This window comes from Stenella coeruleoalba (assembly GCF_951394435.1).
Source record: "Stenella coeruleoalba genome assembly, chromosome: 3".
NCBI classification, from domain to species: Eukaryota; Metazoa; Chordata; class Mammalia; order Artiodactyla; family Delphinidae; genus Stenella; species Stenella coeruleoalba.
In genome coordinates this window covers 144,582,441-144,601,513 of record NC_137148.1, presented here as the reverse complement: position 1 = coordinate 144,601,513, position 19,073 = coordinate 144,582,441, and the positions used below count along the sequence as shown (strand labels likewise).

Genomic DNA, 19,073 nt, shown 5'->3' with positions numbered 1-19,073 from the left:
GCCTGGGCCCGTGAGCCATGGCCGCTGAGCCTGCGCATCCGGAGCCTGTGCTCCGCAACGGAAGAGGCCGCAACAGTGAGAGGCCCGCATACCGCAAAAAAAAAAATGGGTAGCACATGTTGAGAATTGGAAATGTGACTAAATTCAAGGAAGTCTTAAATTTCTACATGAGGGATCCATGGGATTTTTTTTAAAGGGAAACAAAGAACTTTCAAGGTCTTAGGAGGCCGTCCCTGCCCTCCTGTGATGCAGGCTCACTGTGTGGGGGACACCCTGGACTTCAGACCAGAGTAGTACTGCTTACCATCCCATATTTGAATGAAAACCAGTGTCCCACCTGGGCTCCGACGCCTGCAGCCACTTCAGTATCGGAAGAAATACTCTTCTGCTGTGCTTGTGGGTCATATTCTCACAGCTGGAATAATTTACCCCTAGAGTCCAAAGGAAAAATTTCCAAAATGCCCATGAGGGTGAAAAAATGTTAAAACTCACTACAGTTTGTGCTGGTTGATTTAAAAAGAAGTAAAACACAGAGACATGGGAGATAACTTTCAGGCTTGTTAACAAAAGCACATTTCATCCTTCCAGCTTCTCACTCCCTCTCCCCTCTGCCAGGGAGGAACCCCAGATGGTTATCGCTCAGGAGTGTAACTAGGGAAACCACAAACCGACCCCCCATCGCTATGGAGACAGCCTTTTATTTGTTTAGCCTCTGAGTATTCATGACATCAGCAAGGGTGCCTCTTACAAAGAAATTTTAATTGCCAATGAGGAAGGTTAAGAATCACATTGGAACATTTCAGCCACTTTGAAGGCCCCCACCAGTCCAGTTGCAGGTGTGTTTGTAAAGCGACAGCCCATTTTACAGTAGCTGCGGTGAGGAGCTTTTTGGAGATGATATAACTGAAAGCCACGTTTGTGAATCAACAGACATTTTAAGGCGTAGGGACATAGGTGAAGGGATGATGTGCTGAGAATACATGTTTCCAACAGAGTTATACACTAAGGTGCAAAACCTTCAGGTTTACCTGGGACGGAAGAGTTTCCCAGGATTGGTCTCAGAAGTTTCAGTGCTAAAATGGGGGAAGTTCCGGGCCAACCTTGGCAAGTTGGCCATCCTAGCTATAAAGTCCTTTGGTCCTCATATCAGGTTGACACAAGAAAGGCTGGATCTGAGGCATGTCTCAAAACATGAGAGCACGTTTTGCAAACAATAACCAAACTTCCTCGGTCCCCCTTGGTCTAAAAGTTGCTGAGAAAAGAAATTCTCTCCTTGTGAATATGGGATATCTTCGTTTGATTTGCTTTTTGTTTGCTTGGTTTTTGTTGTTGTTGTTTTATCTAGAAAAGCCAGAAATTTGTTTCTGAAACTTGTCCAGAATAATGAGAGCTCAGCTTCTTCCCAACAACTGTCCTTCCTGCTGAATTAATTTGCAGGGATTTCTAACACCCCGCCACACACACACATTTTTCTGCACAAATTCATTTGCCAAATCCCTGACAAACCGGAAACTATGTAAACACAGAAGTGGAGTTATTGATATTTCCCAGTGATGTGTAAAACACGCCTTTATTCTCCAAGGTCTGGCGTGCCGCTTTGGTGCTAATCCGTCATCTGTGTTTGCATTATTGCAGAGCTGGCTTTCAGGAGCATCTACTGGAGTGGATGCAGTTATTCTCCCGCTGAGAAGTTGCATATGTCAAACAGCAGTATGATATATACTAAATAAAAGGTATTATGCTGGCCATGTGGCGAAGTATGCATAACGATGCTTAGTAAAACAGATCCATGCTTCAATTTTTCACTAAGTTCTAGGCAGGTGTTCTGATCAGAGACCTTAGTTAACCTAGGACTCTGTCCTCTGCAAAGTAGATTTGGTTGGTTGAAGTTTGGGAATGCTAACCATCACTTAATTATCTAAATATCTCTGTAAGTATAACTGATGGAGGCATGTTAAATTTCAGAGGTCAATATCACTTTCTTTACCTATCTTGTAATACGCGTTTTCATTTACATGCATACAATAGGTAGATAGTACGTGTAATTATTATGTAGAAAAAATAGGCATAAAGTTCTCAGTTCTATAGACAAGAATCTTTGTGGATACATAAATAATTCATGGATCAGTAAACATATCTATATGCAGTTATTCTTAGGTCTGGTGGGCAAGTGTACAAAATGTGCAAAATAATAGATTCCGCTCTTTTTGCTCATTTGAGATGTTGTTTTAATGTGGAACTACAGTAGCTCCTTAATGATGAGAGATAGTGACAATTCATTAGCAGACTGTGGCTTGGATCAAGTGTTTGATTTGCGTACAAAGTGTGACCAGTACTCAATTATATGAAGTGTATGCATTTCTTTTGAACACGATTTTTTTCCTTTTGCCAGTTAAAATAACCTTGAGCTTTATTTTGTTTCTTCTGAAGAGCCCAGCCAGCAGAAGACAACTGCTTCTATAATTTGTTCTTCAATAATGATTTTTTTAGAATGTTAAACTGTCATATAAAGCAACCTTCAGAAACACTACTGGATTTCTTGTTTTCTCCTTAAAGGACAGTTGGCTAACAGGAAGAAACGGAATAGCAGGTCAAGGCTACTTCATGTTTTGTCTTCTGGCTTGTTTTAAGAAAGCAGGTTCTTTTTTTCCCAGGTTGGTTTTGTTTTGTTTTGTTTTTTTCATAGTTGCAACATTCTATTTCTCCTCGGTGTAGAAAAAGAAATACACTTCGAATATGTTTATGTTGGAACATATCTATTTCATTAAAAACAAATTCAAATTAGTTTAGTTTTTAGAATTCTCTTATACCTTTTAAGATAACTGAGATATAAAACCACAGGTGGTAACCTTCCAAATATTTTCAAAGGATTTCTCACACTTCATTCTATACCCTGGTACCTAATCAGTGTGAACATCTAATAATACTCAGTTGCTCTTATAGGTTCATTAACTGTTGTATTCTGAGACCATAGACTTGCTTTGACTTTCTAGTAAGGCTTCCCTTGTGAATTTCATGCAGCAGCCCTTCCACTTGTTTTGCGCATTTCATGTAGATCCTTTTGCTCGGAAATTAGCAAACTGCTTAACTCCAAAGGGTGCTGAACTTTAGCTACTTCTCCCATTTAGCATCAGGAGGACTGCAGCTAGAGTCGCTGCAGTCCTATAGCAAAACACTGCAGCTGAATTTTGGGCCCAGGGTGACAGTGCCCTGAGGCTAGGTTTACCGATTCATGGGCTGAGATTCTTGGGACCCACAGAACATCAGGATGAGAAGTGAACATCTGGGTAGGTGTACCCTGGTATGTAGACCTTGCATCTAGATAGCTAGTTGGAAATTCTTCTTTTCTTCCAGCTCTCCAAAGCCTATTTCTGGAGCTTTCTATTTTCGAGGTATTCCTCACGGAGTCTCAAATGCATCACTGAAATCATGAAATTTTCCTTCTTCTCTTGTTGTTGTGCAGTGGTGGTTGGGAGATAGATAGATGCCTCTTGATACTGTAATCAGGCTTTTTTTAAACCCCTTTTTAAGGATTTAGATGTGCTTCTTTTCATCTTTGAACTGCAGAAATATTTCTATCCTGCTTCAATGATGAAATTTGAAATTGTGATGGAAAGAGATGAATTGTGATAACATTATGCTTACAAATGGGAATTCTTACAAAAGCACTATCTCCCTGTCTGCTGTTTGTGGAGATTATTTTAAGTCCTCACTCACGCTGACTTTGCTTTCTGACTTGTTTATATTCTCAGAGTATAAAAATACAGTAGTCAGAAAGCTCCTCTTGGGGAGTCTGCATTTAGTTCTTGTTGGAGGATTCCTTTCTAAATGGACTCTGGTATCCTTTTAGCACTCGCATTGTTTGCCGAAATCTGAGCTGCCCAGGGAAATTAGAGCAGTTAATTTAATATCATGAACGTTTGGGGGCTTCTCGCCTTATTCACAGGCAGGAGAGTGTAAATCACATTGAGTATTCTGTATAAAGTAAGAGGACAATGAAAGTCGCCTCCAAAACATAAACAGCCAACCTTTCCTCCATCCACTGCCTTCCTGCTCTCCACCTTTACTCTGCGCCCATGGAAATCTCCCTTTCTTCCAAGCGACCTTCCCAAATGCTGGCTGGCAGAGATCTGTGTGGCAGAAAGGCGGCCCCCCCACGTGCTCGTGAAGGGAATGCTCCGTCATTACTGTTAGCGCTGGGGCCATAGGGCCACAGCCAGAACAGTGTTGCTCGTGGCTTAGAGCTTTCTTCCATATATTTTGAGCCCAGCCCTGTCACGCTTGCACTAGAAGGACTCATTCTGCAGCCATACGTGACCAGCTGTGGAGTCCCTGGCACTAGGCAAGGCATGGGGGTAGGTTATTTCGTGTGGCAAGAAGAAAAGATTAAAGCAAAAAAAAAAAAAGAAGAAGAAGAAGAAAAGATTCATTAGCAGTACAAAACACACTTCTTATTGCCAAGGAAAAATAGAAAGAGAGCTACCAGGCACTTTCAGATGGCTGAGTTCTTAGTGCTCCCGTTTCCGAAGTTCCTTTTGCACCTGCCTCCTGAGTAACGGTGTGTGGAGGGGGCAATGGGCTTTTTTGATTTGTTTTTAAGAGGTTCTTTGCATGAGTCTCTTCAAAGGCACAATATCGACCTTTGACTTGAGAGCTTAGAGCATAGTCGGCAGCCTCCATCCACCCCCAGAAGCAAACTGCTAAGTCAAATGCTTTGGCCTTAGCTCTGGAAGGTTCTCTATGTACCTATTTCACTTCTCTCCCAACACCCACAAAAAGATGCTGGGTTTGCTTTTATTTCGCCTCTCCTCTCCCGTGCTTCAGGACTAACTTGTATGTGTCTGAGATGTAATTCTGAAAGAAAACTTGTCGGATCCAAGTGTGTATTTACTTTCTTTTAGGGACCTAGATGATTTGCAGGAAATATCAGAATTGATTGCAGACAATTAATGAGCATTTCATGAACGCTCTGATGCTCAGTGCCATGGAGATGTAATCGCTGGGAAGTGAAGTAACTCGGGTTTTCGTTTCCTGACAGGACCCTCGCAGGCCTTTACCCCGTAGATTTCTGTAAGGAATGATGCATCTTGGGAAGGACTCTGACCACCAAGGCAGGGATACTGTTTATCTGTGGCTCGAATGAAAGGAGACAATCTTGGTTATAATAAATGTCTTCTAGAAAAGCACACTTCAGCATAAATATTTTAAAATTTGATACATTTCATGTGTTCCAAAATACTCTATAAAATACACCCACAGAGATGCTTTATTAAAGCTTGGTTCTCCCCATTATTCATGAAGAACTAGGTGTCAACTTGTGCCACCCCGTGAAACTATTTAAACATCACATAATTGATAACGTACTGGAGATCTCTGCTTTTAGCCTTAGAATGAGCAGCGTCCTCTCAGAGACTCTGTCTCCACTGCTCTGTATCCTGAGTGGCAGGACCCTGATGGGAGACTGACTAGTGGATTTTTTTTTTTTTTTTGCGGTACGCGGGCCTCTCACTGTTGTGGCCTCCCCCATTGCGGACCACAGGCTCCGGATGCGCAGGCCCAGCGGCCATGGCTCACAGGCCCAGCCGCTCCACGGCATGTGGGATCCCCCTGGACCGGAGCACGAACCCGTGTCCCCTGCATCGGCAGGCGGACTCTCAAGCACTGCGCCACCAGGGAAGCCCAGACTAGTGGATTTTTTAAAATCTTTTGCACATCTCCTTCCCCCCCACCCTTTTTAATTTCTTTCTACCACTTCATGTTTTCTCTTCTTTCTCTGAGCTTCTTCTCCCCTGCAAGTTACATACTTTTCATGTAAAAGTGTACATTTAGAGTATCCTGTTTGGTTTCTGGTGCACTCATAAAGAAAAGGAATAGAAAACGCTTCACAAATCCGGCAAATAAATAACATTCTAATAGCCAGGACCTCTCTAAAATGTCTGCACGAAAGCAGGTGCACCACAAACTACCATCTCTACGCACTACCCCAGACTTCCCGATTGGATGATTTAGGTACTTTTCTACTTAGGCGGATGGTACCATTTTTGCCGAATTCAGCATGTTCAATGAACAATTTCTTGGACCCAAAAGCCAGCTCCACTGCATTTCTGCTTGGTAAGGTTTGGTGGCCTTGGCATGGAGCAAGGGTTGTTAATTCATTGGCACTTAAATGCTGATAAATCTAGAAGTTGGGCAGTGGTAGCAGGCTGCCTTAACAGAACCTCTGCGGGGAATCAATGGCCCCAATGCTTACAGGAGCTCTACAGAAAGGCCACTCAGTAAACTCTCGTTAAGGGAAGAATTCAGGGTAGCAGGAACTACTCTGAGATCCCGTGTGATTTGGCGTCAGCAAGGACTTTGAACGCTAGATGTAGAATTTGTCAACCTACGGAGTGCTTCTGCTTCTTGAGATACCCATTTCCTGCTAATTCTATAATCCTAAACACCTAGTGTGTTGTATCGGGAGCGTCTTTTGAGATGGTTCCATTCCGCATGAGACCGCGGCAGAGCCCGTCTGCTGTGATGTTCTCCATCACTCTGATTCTACGTGTTTCATTCCTGCGTATTTATGCAATCCTGCATCTATATATTTTTTCAATGATAATAGGATTTTAATTGTAATTCCACCTTCCTTCGGCAGAATATAAAATGCTCCAAGAGGGCTACCAGAGGCAACTTTGATATATCTTCTGCAGAGAGTTGTCTTGGAATAGATTAGCACAAGTTACAAGTGAAAATTCCAGCATCAGGAGAACCCTGCACTTGAGAGGGGCTGATTTTATCTGAGACAAAAGAAAGAAAAAGGAGCCTAGGAGGGAGTTTTTCAACACAGTCACACTTCTTTCTTTTTTGTTTTTTTTTTCTTTTTTTTAATCGGAGTATAATCGCTTTACAATATTTTTTTCCAGTCACGCTTTTCTCCTGGCCCCCAGCATAAATGATATTTTGTGTGTGTTCCGCACACAAAATATAAGACAGCCTGGTGATAATAACCATTTTCTATATAACATCTTTTTTTTTAAATTAAATTATATATATATATATATATATAATAGATGATATTTAAGTTGGGGTGTGGTCATGGTAAATCTTCTGACTTACACGTCAGGCATTTGAGATAGTGGAATCTATTTGTTATCCTTCAACTAGAATAACCTCAGTCCCCAGCTGGAATATATATGAGTCAAGGCATCTTCTTAAAAGACATGATTTCCGTGCTCAGAAGATGGAAAGGGACATAAGAAAAAAAAGTCCTGAAATAGGTGCATTTAATTCTCCCCAATTTAAATTTAAGTGGTATATCTTTAAGGCAATAAGGATAGTCCTTTTTTTCCGCATCCAGAACGCTTCCATCAATGAATTTCTTTAATGTCGATGATGCTTGGTGCAGTTTGAGGGAATCTGTATTTAGTCAGAAAAGACTTCAATAGAATGACCTACCAGATGGGCCCCATAACAAAGCAGAGAGACATCAAACCACCACAGACATTTGGTGCTTAGAATAATAAAAAGACTATAAAATTAGATTAGTTGAGTCTAATTTGGAATTGGTATATTCCCCATGCACCCTCGCTGCTCTTGGGCAGATAAAGCCTTGAGATTTAGCACTGTGTCAGAGCAGAAGACCGCAACTTCCAGTAAAAGGGAGACAGGGAGAGGGAGAGAGGGAAAAAAAAGCATTCTGGGAGGTCACGGAGGGCAGAGCAGTGACCTCCAATGATTTACAGGCCTTTAGCTTAATGAAATTGTTTCAGTGACATGACGGTAAGAGCTCGTAATGGATTGGATGCCCTAATGTAATGAAATTACTCCCTTCTGCCTAAAAAAAAAAATGCGCAATTAATATTTACTGAGACCTGACAGCCTTTGGTGCGCTCGTCTGTGTAGTTCCCTCAGACAGTCAGAGAGGAGAGACAGCAGCGTGGCAGACAGGCTGGCTCTGCACGAGCTCCTGGCGGGGACGAGCAGAGCCGGCGAGGGTGGAGGGACAGGCGCTCGGGGGACCAGGGACACCCGGCCCAGACTGCCCAGCTCCTCAGCACGGCCCCCACTCAGCCTTCATGCTCTTCCCTTGCTTTTCCACAGGCAACTAGACAACAACCGCATCAGCTGCATTGAAGATGGAGCCTTCCGAGCGCTGCGTGATTTAGAGATCCTGTGAGTTGATTTTGCGATCGCTGCCTTGTGTGCGTGTGCGTGCGTGTGTGTGTGTCCGAGTGAGGAGGAGAGGGGGGAGTGTGTGTGCCTGGGGGGTCCGTGTGGATGCATTTCTGTGTCTTCTGCTGCAGTGCTATTAAAATTGCGAACCGGGAGATCCCTCCGGCTCACCTTGGCCAAAGTGTTTGCAGGCAGCAAAGTGGGATTTCTCTCCTCCCACAAACTGGGGTTACTGCTAATTAAGTCTCAGTTGAGTCCTTTCTCCCCCGATGCTCCCGCGGTATTTGTTGCTGGGTGAAACAGATGGGCTGGAGTAGACCCCCAGCGCCTGCCAGAGCAATCAGGGAGCGTCTGAGTGTGGGCTTACTTATGGAGAGGCAGGTTACAGGTCTGGGAAATGAGAAAGGGGTAGCACCAGGGGGTCGGCTGGAATTACCCAGAATCAGAAAGCGACTTTAACACGGGACCAGGGGGAATGCCAAACAGCCTGGTAAAAGTCCAGTCATTGCTGTTGCACTTGAGATCACATCTCAGGATTAAATCCAAACTTTAAGCAGTAACCTTAAAGTGACAAGGGCTGGGGGGGGAGATGAGAGGAGGTGCACCCCTCCCCAGAAGACCACCCTGCATACCTTGTCTAGGAAAAATGTGTAGCCGCCCTTCTGTGTTCTGGATTTTCAGATGGGTCCAGCTAAGGACACCTGATTTCCAAGGGGGAAAGTCGGCTAGGAGGCATCCTGGGGTCAAACTCAAATTGAATTGTGTGAGAAAACATTTTGATTGTCCTCCCACATGCCCCAACTACACTTCCAGCTGTCCCTGATTTGGGGAAACCTGGAGAGGAAGGCAATACAGCCTAGCAGAACTTGCTTCGGGAGACGTGCGGTTCGGTCCTGACTCAGCCCCTCGGTTAGCTGTGTGACCTTGGGCAAGTCCCTTCTGTGCTTGGACCCTCAGCTTCTCATTTGAAAAATGAAGGGGACGGTTGCTTTATCTTGGGGGTGACTTCCCCTTTCCAAGTTCTGTTAACTGCTTGCTTCTAAAAATAACTCTGATGCTACAGTTCTAGCCAGAATGATAAGCATAGGATGTGTTGAGCATCCCCCTGAAAATTAAATAAACAAGTAAATAAATAAATTACGTAGTCACCAGGTTACATATCTCTGACTTCCAGAAGAATGAATAAATGTCAAACAAATGAAAGAACAAGTACGTTAACATGTCCCTTCGTCCATAAGGGAAGGAAGGTCCTCCTTCCACCATCCTTTTCACCTGGCCCCGCAGACAGTAGCCATGGGTTGGAGACATCCTCTGCACGTTGTGTGAGGGGAAGGTAATTCCAAGAGGAATCACGGGAAATCAGAGAGGATGCTGATGCTGCAAGCTGCTGGAAATTGGATGAAAACCGAGAATTCCCGGTACAGAAAAGGCAGGACCCACAGGCAGAGAGGTCGGGTTGTCATTCCTAAGATTGATGGTGTCTCCTCACCCAAACTCTGACCCCGGAACCGGCACCAAATGTGTGTCTGCTAGGGAGAGGATGCCAGCCCAAATTTAGTAACCCAGGACTCCTCTTAGCAAGAGGCTGGAGCTGAGAAGGGTAGGCTCGATTTTCCCTGCCTGCAGAAAAAGCCTCTGTAGAGAGGGCTGCTAGGAGCATATCACCTTCTTCTCGAGAAGGATGAGAAAATTCCCTGGGAAGAGACCAGGAAATGGAAGTCACCAGCTGCCACAAAACAGCTGTGACCACCTGACAGCCCACATGTTAGTTCTCTCAACTCAGAGTGGTGTCATCTTGCCTCACCAGGAAGGCTGTCTTCGGGGAGAGAGAAGGGCTGTACAGTCAGACACGCCTGGGTGTGGAATCCCGAATGTGGTGGCACTTTGGCCAAGCTACTCCACCTCTCTGTTTCTTTAACTTTAAGAGGAGATGCCCTATATACTGCATAGGAGGGGATCTCTAAATGATGTCCTCTCCACCTCCCTAACTTTCTCCCCACCATGCCCTCATCTCCATCATACTGTCCAGGACAGAATTGGATTGCCCCTCTCTACTCTGATATTTGCTATCAAAATATATATTTATATTTTATGCAGATACACCAGGTCTCTCAAACTTGAAGCTTAAAAACCCAGGATGGAAAAAAAAAAGTTCTCTTTCCCCATCGTTATAAAGACCCCCCCAGGATCTGATTAGTTTATCTTCTCAATTCCAAACAAAGCTAGATCAATAGCTTTTTTTTTTTTTTTTTTTTTTTTTTAGTGGTACACAGGCCTCTCACTGCTGTGGCCTCTCCCGTTGCGGAGCACAGGCTCCGGACGCGCAGGCTCAGCGGCCATGGCTCACGGGCCCAGCCGCTCCGCAGCACATGGGATCTTCCTGGACCGGGGCACGAACCCGTGTCCCCTGCATCGGCAGGCGGACTCTCAACCACTGCGCCACCAGGGAAGCCCAATAGCTTTGTTTTAAAGATACTCTCATTTGGCTTCACATGGCTAAGCACTTAAGATTAATCATAATCAAGTATTCCATGGCTTTTTAATTTCTAGCAGAGGCACACAGCTTTGGAACCATCCGTCTTCACGGTGAGCCATTCTGAAATCGGCTGGAGCTGACATCTCCATTTAAAGAACCTCCCCGCCCTAACCCCAGACCTTCCAAATCTCATCTACACATTGACATCGTATAATACTTCTCTGTAATCACAACTTAGACACCATAAAGAAACTTGACAATGAAATAATAAATAGAAACTAAGTGAGGGCTTCATACATTAACTTAATAAATTCTTCAGAGAGAGAGAGACAGAGACAGGGGGCAGGAGGGAATTCAAAACACTCTGTCCGCACAAAGGTCATCTCTAAGTATCTCAAGCTTTTAAAGTCTGCAAGTCAAGAAGACAAAATATAGTATTTCGGGTGTGTTTTCTCTCTGTCACTAGGCAGCATGAAGTGCAAAATAAGGAAAGACTCCTGATTACCTCATGGAAAGCTCTCTCAAAATTAACTTAAGTTTAGGGACAAAAACTACTAGTGAAAATATTTCACATGGGATCACCCTGTTATTCCATCCTTTCTGTGGATGGAAATGCTATAAAACCTCTTTCTATCCAGTCTGAGGTTGGTTGCACTGAACCTAGGGGGTGGGTCTGGGCGGGAACCCCTAGCAGTAGGAACTGTGCAACATTAGGAAAGACTGTGAAATCTGCCCACCTCAACCTCATTTTTGACTCATGCCCAATGGCAGATGTCCAGCACAGAGTATGGTAGACAAAGGAAGAGAGCCACCACCCTCCCCTTTTCAGGTAGCCAGAAAAGGGAGTGAGAAGGAAAGCAGAGTACGGGCGAAGCAAGTGATAATAGTGGCGTTTGTTGTGCAGTTACTAGTACCCAACACCAAAAGCAGTACTTTTACATCGTTATCTCTTTGCATCCTGACAACCCCTCCGTGAAACTGTTAGTGTCACCCTCCTTTTACAGAGAGATACCCATTTCAGAGAAGCCAAGTAACTGCTTAACTAGCCAGCCGCAGAACCTGTGTAATTAACCCTTCTACCAAGCTGCCTTTCTGATCTGTGTTGCTAAGGCTCTCGTGGTGTTGGCTGCCCTGAAGCATGGCCAACGTGTGCCGCAGGGTGGTGTGAACTGGCCCCAAGAGCTGGTCTAGGCAAGCTATCAGTGACTCGTGGTCCTGCCGAGGAGAATGCCAGAGCCTCCCGCAGCTTGTAAAATTGTCATTCCCTTTACCCAGGGATGGCTCCCCACAAAGTTGAAGGTAAATCAGACTCACAGGGGAAAGAAAATCATCCTGCTTTTTCACTGACTTACATTCTAGTCCCAACGATGACTTATTCTCACTTCTGGACGTCACCAATTGATTTTGGTACTCCACGGCGCTCCGTTCTCTACACCTCCCTATAATACAGCTCCAACTTTCTGTGTGGAGCTTAAGGTTCTTAACTGAGGGACCTTGCTTTCTGTGAGTCAGACGCCCTTCTGTTACACAAATCATGGACCATTCATTTCTGCTTGATCTGTATACTTGGCGGTTCGCGTACTAGGTTTTCTCTGAGCAAGGCGTGTTTAAACCACGGTCGAATATGCCAAGACTGCGTTTCCCTGGCTGGTCAGGAATCATTTGTGGAGGGACTCTGAGCCCTGGGTTTCTAGCCCCCGTCAGCTAGGTAGAGGACAGCCAGACGTGTCACCAGTTTTACCAGGCTCCTCTCTCCCCGACATGCCATCTTGGGTCGGAAAAATGTTTAATGGGAAAAAAATTAAGAGTATGGACAAATGAAACAAAAATGAGACAACCTAGTTAATAAATTATTTAATTTTGTTTCAACAGTATTGCAGGAGAAGGGAAGAGATTCTCAGACATTGTCTCCTGACTACTTGTAGCAAATCAGAAGTTCAGTAGGTATGCTGCCAAAAATGCCAGGCTAAAGATGTCAGGAACACATCCTGAAAGCACTTTCCGTGAGTGGTCTGCCCTTGATAAATCACTAGTACTGGCCAAATTTCACATAGATGTGACAGGTCTGCAGATAACACACGAATGCTGTTTTGAAAGCCTCACTCCCATTTATGTCACTTAACCAATTTTGGAAGTTCAGTGATATCATCATAGGCTGGTTCTGGAAGGACCTTAGCTGTCTCCAGGATGACCTCTTATTGTTGAGATAAGACACAGAGAGGTTGAGAGCAGGGTCGGGACTAGAGTGGGGCCCGCCTCCTAACATTGTGTACCCAGGGCACCCCACTTCCCTCACCCAAGTCCTAGCCCTGTCTAGGAGACAAGACAATGGCAACAGCAAGTTAGCGGTAGCAAAGGACTAGAACCTGGGTCTCCGGACCCCTGATCCCATGTTCTTTGCCCACAGTGGGCACCTGCAGGCAGTTAGGCTGTTTAGAAGAAATCCCCTGGTAAGACTGGGGCTCCTAAGCACAGTTGTCCTTTCAAACCTCATCATTAAATGTTTTATATTATTTAGCAGGTTGGGGGAGGGCAAACTTTAGTCCATGACAGAATCAGAGAAAGATTCTGCTTTCAGCTCCCTCGAAACCAGAGGTTGCAAACTAGATCACAGACTACATTGTGGCCACAGATGAGGGATTTTTAATCCCGTGGAGTGTTTTTTACCATTATTATATTTTTTTGCAGTACGCGGGCCTCTCACTGTTGTGGCCTCTCCCGTTGCGGAGCACAGGCTCCAGACGCGCAGGCTCAGCAGCCATGGCTCACGGGCCCAGCCGCTCCGCGGCATGTGGGATCTTCCCGGACCGGGGCACGAACCCATGTCCCTTGCATCGGCAGGCGGACTGTCACCCACTGCGCCACCAGGGAAGCCCTACCATTTTAAATTAGCATTTCATATTGCAAATTGATGCTATTTTTTTGTAAAAGTCCAGAATTCCAGCTTTGGATTTTGGTGAACCAGAAACACTGGCAACCCTGAGCTGCATTTCTTCATTGCAACGGTCAGCTGTGACTGAAAAGCACATACCCTCCGTAGATGGGGTATGTAGACTCCACTTTCCCACTGACCTTCCCCCATTTCAGTTACCTGCCAACCCACGCAGCCCCTGCTTTAATCCAGCCAAGAAGCAAGGCTGCACTGTGTGCCACCCTAGTGCCAGATACCAGGGACAGTAAAGCTTTAAATGAGCAGGTCCTCTGGCGATCAAACTCTAAAGGCGAGAGCTTACCAGAATTGTTGAATAGACAACACAGACGGAGCTAAGTAATGGGGAGTCAAAGACTCCCAGACTGGACAGGGGTACCTCAGAAGCCATCAGGTGCCCATGAGACATGATGTCTCATGTCTCATCTTCTGGGAAGTTCTTCTCAGGAGTTGAGCTTGCCTCCAAATTCCCTTTGATTCCAAAAAAATTATAATTGGGTTTATTCACATGATGAGAAGCAAGAGACAAATACCTCCCCCCCTGTTTCTTGCTCCCTAGACCCCAGCATCAGCCTGGGTAATGAGCTCCCTTTCAGTCCACGTTTAGAGAAAAGAGAGTTGAGTCAAAACGGTGATGTGAATTAACCAGACTTGTAGCATAGTTCTACTTGAACCACCGCTGGGCAAGTATGACATGGCCTGACCCTGAGCCCTACTTGTAGATACAGAAAGTGAATGTAAAAGAAAGTCCTTTTTTGATATAAGAAGGCAGTGAAAAGAAATTGACACCAGTCCTGATACCCAGATCAGGGTGTGCTCACTCTCCTAGCACAGGGTGGTTTTCCCAGCTGCAGGGTGCTGGATACTGGGTGTTGGGACATTTATAGACATGGTTGGTCCAGTTCAGAAAACCCAGCGCTTAATGCAAGTAGTGGCGTGTCCTCCACTTCAAATGACCTTCCTCTGGGTATGGAACCAGATGCTCTGATTAACAGATAATAATAATGTGTTGATATATAATGCAATGGTATCATACCAATTAGTAGTATAGTTATTATAAATATTATAATTATTGTCATAGCCTCCAAGTTTTAGCATCTTCTATCTTCCAGGCCCTGTGATAAGATATCAGAATGCAGCATTTTACATAACCCCGTTCTACACCCTTGCAAGGTAGATGCTGGTAATTTCCTCATTTTACCAGTGAGGAAACTGAAGCTTAGAGAAGTTGAATAACTTGCCCAGGGTTACACAGATAAGGACAAGAATTGGATTGCTCTTCCAGTATCAAATCCCCTGCACGTAACTGCTCTGCTACCAAAATAAATTAAAATTAAAAAGTACATCCTAGGGGCTTCCCTGGTGGCGCAGTGGTTGAGAGTCTGCCTGCCGATGCAGGGCACATGGGTTCGTGCCCTGGTCCGGGAAGATCCCACATGCCGCGGAGCGGCTGGGCCCGTGAGCCATGGCCGCTCAGCCTGCGCGTCTGGAGCTTGTGCTCCGCAACGGGAGAGGCCACAACAGTGAGAGGCCCGCGAACCACAAGAAAAAAAAAAGTACATCCTAGAGAAACAATTATATGCATTAGTGAGATTATTCACTGTAGTAAATGCCCAGAATAATTCAGGAACCACAGACTTTCTTTTTGAAAAGTTGCCCCCTAGGGTGCTCAGATCTAAACCTATGACGTCAGCTTAATCAGCATCACATCCCGTTCCATGAGACTGCCCCAGACATGGCAGGAGGCAAAGGCTGAGCTGCTGGAGTTACAGTCCTCCCTTAGCACTGGTTGCCAAACCAGCTCCACCAAACTGAATGGTTTGGGGTTCATTTCCTTGAAAAAGAGAAACATTCTTACCAATTCTTAGGCCAGTTTTGGGGATTAAAGGAGATACCTCAGTCGTATGTCTAACAGATGCCGCATCAGGACGCTCATAAAAATCAAAGTCAGAGAATACTCCTGTACTGTTCACTGCCTTGCAGAAACCTGGCACATAGTAGGTGGTCAGTTAAAGTTCATGGAACCAAATTGAGTTGAAATTACCAGTCGGCTCTCTGCATCCTCTGGTGCCGTATCCAGCGGATCCCAGATCCCCGCGGATCAGTCCGCTGTTGGTTAAATCCGGGATGCAGCACCCGTGGATGCAGAGGGTCCGTTGTAATTAACTGAATTTGAAGCTTACCCCACCCCAGTCTCTAGATTCTCTGTTTTGACGTGACCCTGAACAGAACTAAGGTTGTGGTTGTCCCAGAATTATTTTAGATGTTGGACAATGTAGTATTTTACTGAAACATTTCTCACATGACCTTTGGTTTTTTATCCCTTTAGCTAAGTGGTGATTTTTTTTCTTTTTCTTTTTAATAATGAACAAAATTATAGCCACAATGAAATTTGGTGTTTTCTAACAGAGACAAGATTCATTTTCATTTATTTACAAAATGTTTCACCTGGGTTTCTCTGGGAGATGCAAACATTTTATTTGTTTCAACAGCCTTCCGAATCAGGGTGTTTAATCCTGACATAGCTTTGAATATAGAACTGTCATTGCTTAATGAAAGTCTTAAAATATGTCCAGAATATAATTTTTTGGGTACTGTGCTGCAAATTGTGATTTGTTGAGGCAATTAGGATTAAATTTGTACTTTGTGGAAAACATAGTTAACTTCCATTCAACCCTCAAAGTACTAGGAAGGGAACTGGGTTTCCCATAAATGCACACCCCTCCTTCATAGTCACCCAGACTGGGAGCTGGATCATAGTCAAGCTCTTAAAATGACAAACCTGGTTTTGAGAACATCAGCTTAAGGAAAAAGTGAACATTTCTTTGAAATGTAAAATAATCTTTTCCATTTAAATAAGCAGCCCTTGGGCTTCCCTGGTGGCGCAGTGGTTGAGAGTCCGCCTGCTGATGCAGGGGACGCGGGTTCGTGCCCCGGTCTGGGAAGATCCCACGTGCCGCGGAGGGGCTGGGCCCGTGAGCCATGGCCGCTGAGCGTCCGGAGCCTGTGCTCCGCAATGGGAGAGGCCACAACAGTGAGAGGCCCGCGTACCGCAAAAAAAAAAAGCAGCCCTTTAATAGTCCAAGAAACTAGAATCTGGGGGGTTCTAGTGGTTTCCATTTTATTTCATTTTCCTGTTCACTAAAGGCTAGTTTCGTTTCTGAATTGAAAATGTATTGCTCTTCGTTCCTGAATTGAGAGGATATGGTGAAGATCATTGAATCGTTCTTCACCAACAGAGGGTCTTGAATCAGTAAGACTCCCGCTGTCGGCATCTCCTATGAGCAGTACTTAGGTGGAATCAGGTAACAGTCTTGCTGTCCCCAAGGGCTGTAGACTACAGCCACTAGGTCTCCGGGCTGAAATTCTGGCCTGACAAACCAGGTTTGGGGGCAGCCTTTTGGTTTGCTTTGTCCCACCTAAAACAAAATGGAAAAATACCTTTGCATCTTTGAAAAAAATATCCTAGAGGGTTTTCTCTCAGGAGCATGTGGCTGGTGAGGAAATACCTCAGAGCTGCCAAACGCATTCAGGGGTCAGTTCACTCCCAAAACAGAGCTTCTATGCTGATTTGAAAAGGCGCTCCTGTGCCGATGGTCAGACACTACCCTTTCTCCATGCCCCAGCTGCCAACAGTGGCTTTGGTGACCAGTGTTTGAGCACCTTTTGTATCCTGCCCCTTATCAGCTCTTGAATGCCCTTCAAACCTGCCTATGACTGATGCTGCCACGTCCACCCAGGGTGTGGAATACTGGCTGGTGTGGCTTACCTATGGCCAAGAGTCCATTACTCTACAGAACTGGGTCCTGAAAGCCAAGATCCTAGGAAATTGATCCCTCCTGTCACTTGGCTTTATGGAGGGGAGGAGAGCATGGAGAAGACCTAGAGACACAGAGCTGGGGAGAATCAGAGCATCGTTTTTACCTTTCCCTGAGCGTTCACTTCCTATCTTTGAAGGTGCACACGAGTAAGGGATGTTGAGGAGGAGGGATGAAGGGAATAATGGTTCTATTTCTCCAAGGCCCTATTTGGACTCACTGTAGAAAAGCTGTAGAGAGCCCATTCTCTTTTGAGGACCCCGGCTATCAGCTCTATTTTATCCATTGATTGAATGAAACCTGCCAATGTGAGGTTTCTTTCTGTTTTTTAATGTTTTGGTCTTTCCAGTGTTTAAAAAAATTAGAATTCATTCCCAACACTTAACTCCTGGGTAATTTTATAGGAAAGTATGTGATTTCAACTTCCCTTGAATATTTAGAAGCTGTGGAAACCCTGGGTTGACATGTGGCTTTGACGCCCCGGAGCAGCATTGTCCACTAAAGCAGCGGTCCCCAACCTTTTTGGCACCAGGGACCGGTTTCGTGGAAGACAATTTTTCCACGCAAGGGAGTAGGGGGTGGGCAGGGGATGGTTCAGGCCGTAATGCGAGCAATGGGGAGCAATGGGGAGCAGTAGATGAGGGCTTCCCTCGCTTGTCTGTCGCCACTCACCTCCTGCTGTGCGGCCCGGTTTCTAACGGGCTGAGGCCGGGTACTGTTCCGCAGCCCGGGGGTTGGGAACCCCTGCACTAAAGGGCACTCTGTGATGAAGGAAACGTTTCATATCTGAGCTGTCCAGTATGATAGCCACTAGCCACGTGGGACTCTAGAGCACGTGAAAGGTGGCTAGTGCAACTAAGAAACTAAATGTTTAGCTTTGTTTAATTTTACTTGATATGAATTTAAATTGCCACACGTAGCTTGTGGCTGCCTTATCGGATAGTGCAGGTTTAGAGCTGAGGGGCAAGGACCGCATTTGGACAGGGCATGCCCTCTGCAAATTTCCATAGCTGCCACCAGGCCAGCTCTCCTGCCTGCCCCGCTCCAAACCCCTGGAGCCATTTCACATCCATTAATAAGCACAATGTTTAAACGGTATATTTTCTGAAGCTAGGTACTTTGAAATACCTGCCACTCCCCTCACCCCCCCCCACTCTGCCCTTTCTCTCTCTTAATTTAAACATCTGGATCTTATACCCCCAAAAGACCTATTTTCACTGAAGCCCAGGAGCAGGCTTATTAAAACCGTCTCCCGTCAAAGCAAAACCCTCTCTGAGTGAATTAGTTTCTGGATCCCAATTATTCACTTCTCTCAGCTCTGCAAATGACTTCCACAAAGTCAACCAGGTAGGAAAATCACTCCCATTGTCTAGACCCATCGCTTCTGCATACATAAACGGAAGATGCGGCAGGCAGTTAGGGATACAAGCCCGTTAACCCCGCAGAAGCTGAGCCTGGTGTCTGCATAAAGAGAGAAAGAAAGAGCCGACCCCGTGCAACTATTTTCAGATGCTTCACAGCGGGGGCTGGTTGCAGCTTTCAGAGTTTGGTCAGATGTCCTGTCTTTATGCAGACCTGGATAGATCTGGGCATCCACAATCCCTTCCACCACCTTCTGGAAAACTATTCCCATTTCCAGAAATGCCATTTTAGAGCCAACATCAGCCCAAGTGAAATTGGAGAGTGGAACTGCAGG

General features: G+C 45.3%; 1 protein-coding gene across 3 annotated transcripts in view; it reads left to right on the top strand.

Annotated features, from left to right (window-relative positions):
• Window positions 1-19,073, top strand: part of SLIT3 (slit guidance ligand 3) — a 610,083-nt gene that overhangs the window by 427,059 nt on the left and 163,951 nt on the right. For all 3 annotated transcript variants that reach the window (XM_079918438.1, XM_079918437.1, XM_079918439.1), the window contains one exon: window positions 8,083-8,154. In XM_079918438.1, the coding sequence (XP_079774564.1) occupies window positions 8,083-8,154 (72 nt within the window). The remainder of the gene's footprint in view (window positions 1-8,082; window positions 8,155-19,073) is intronic.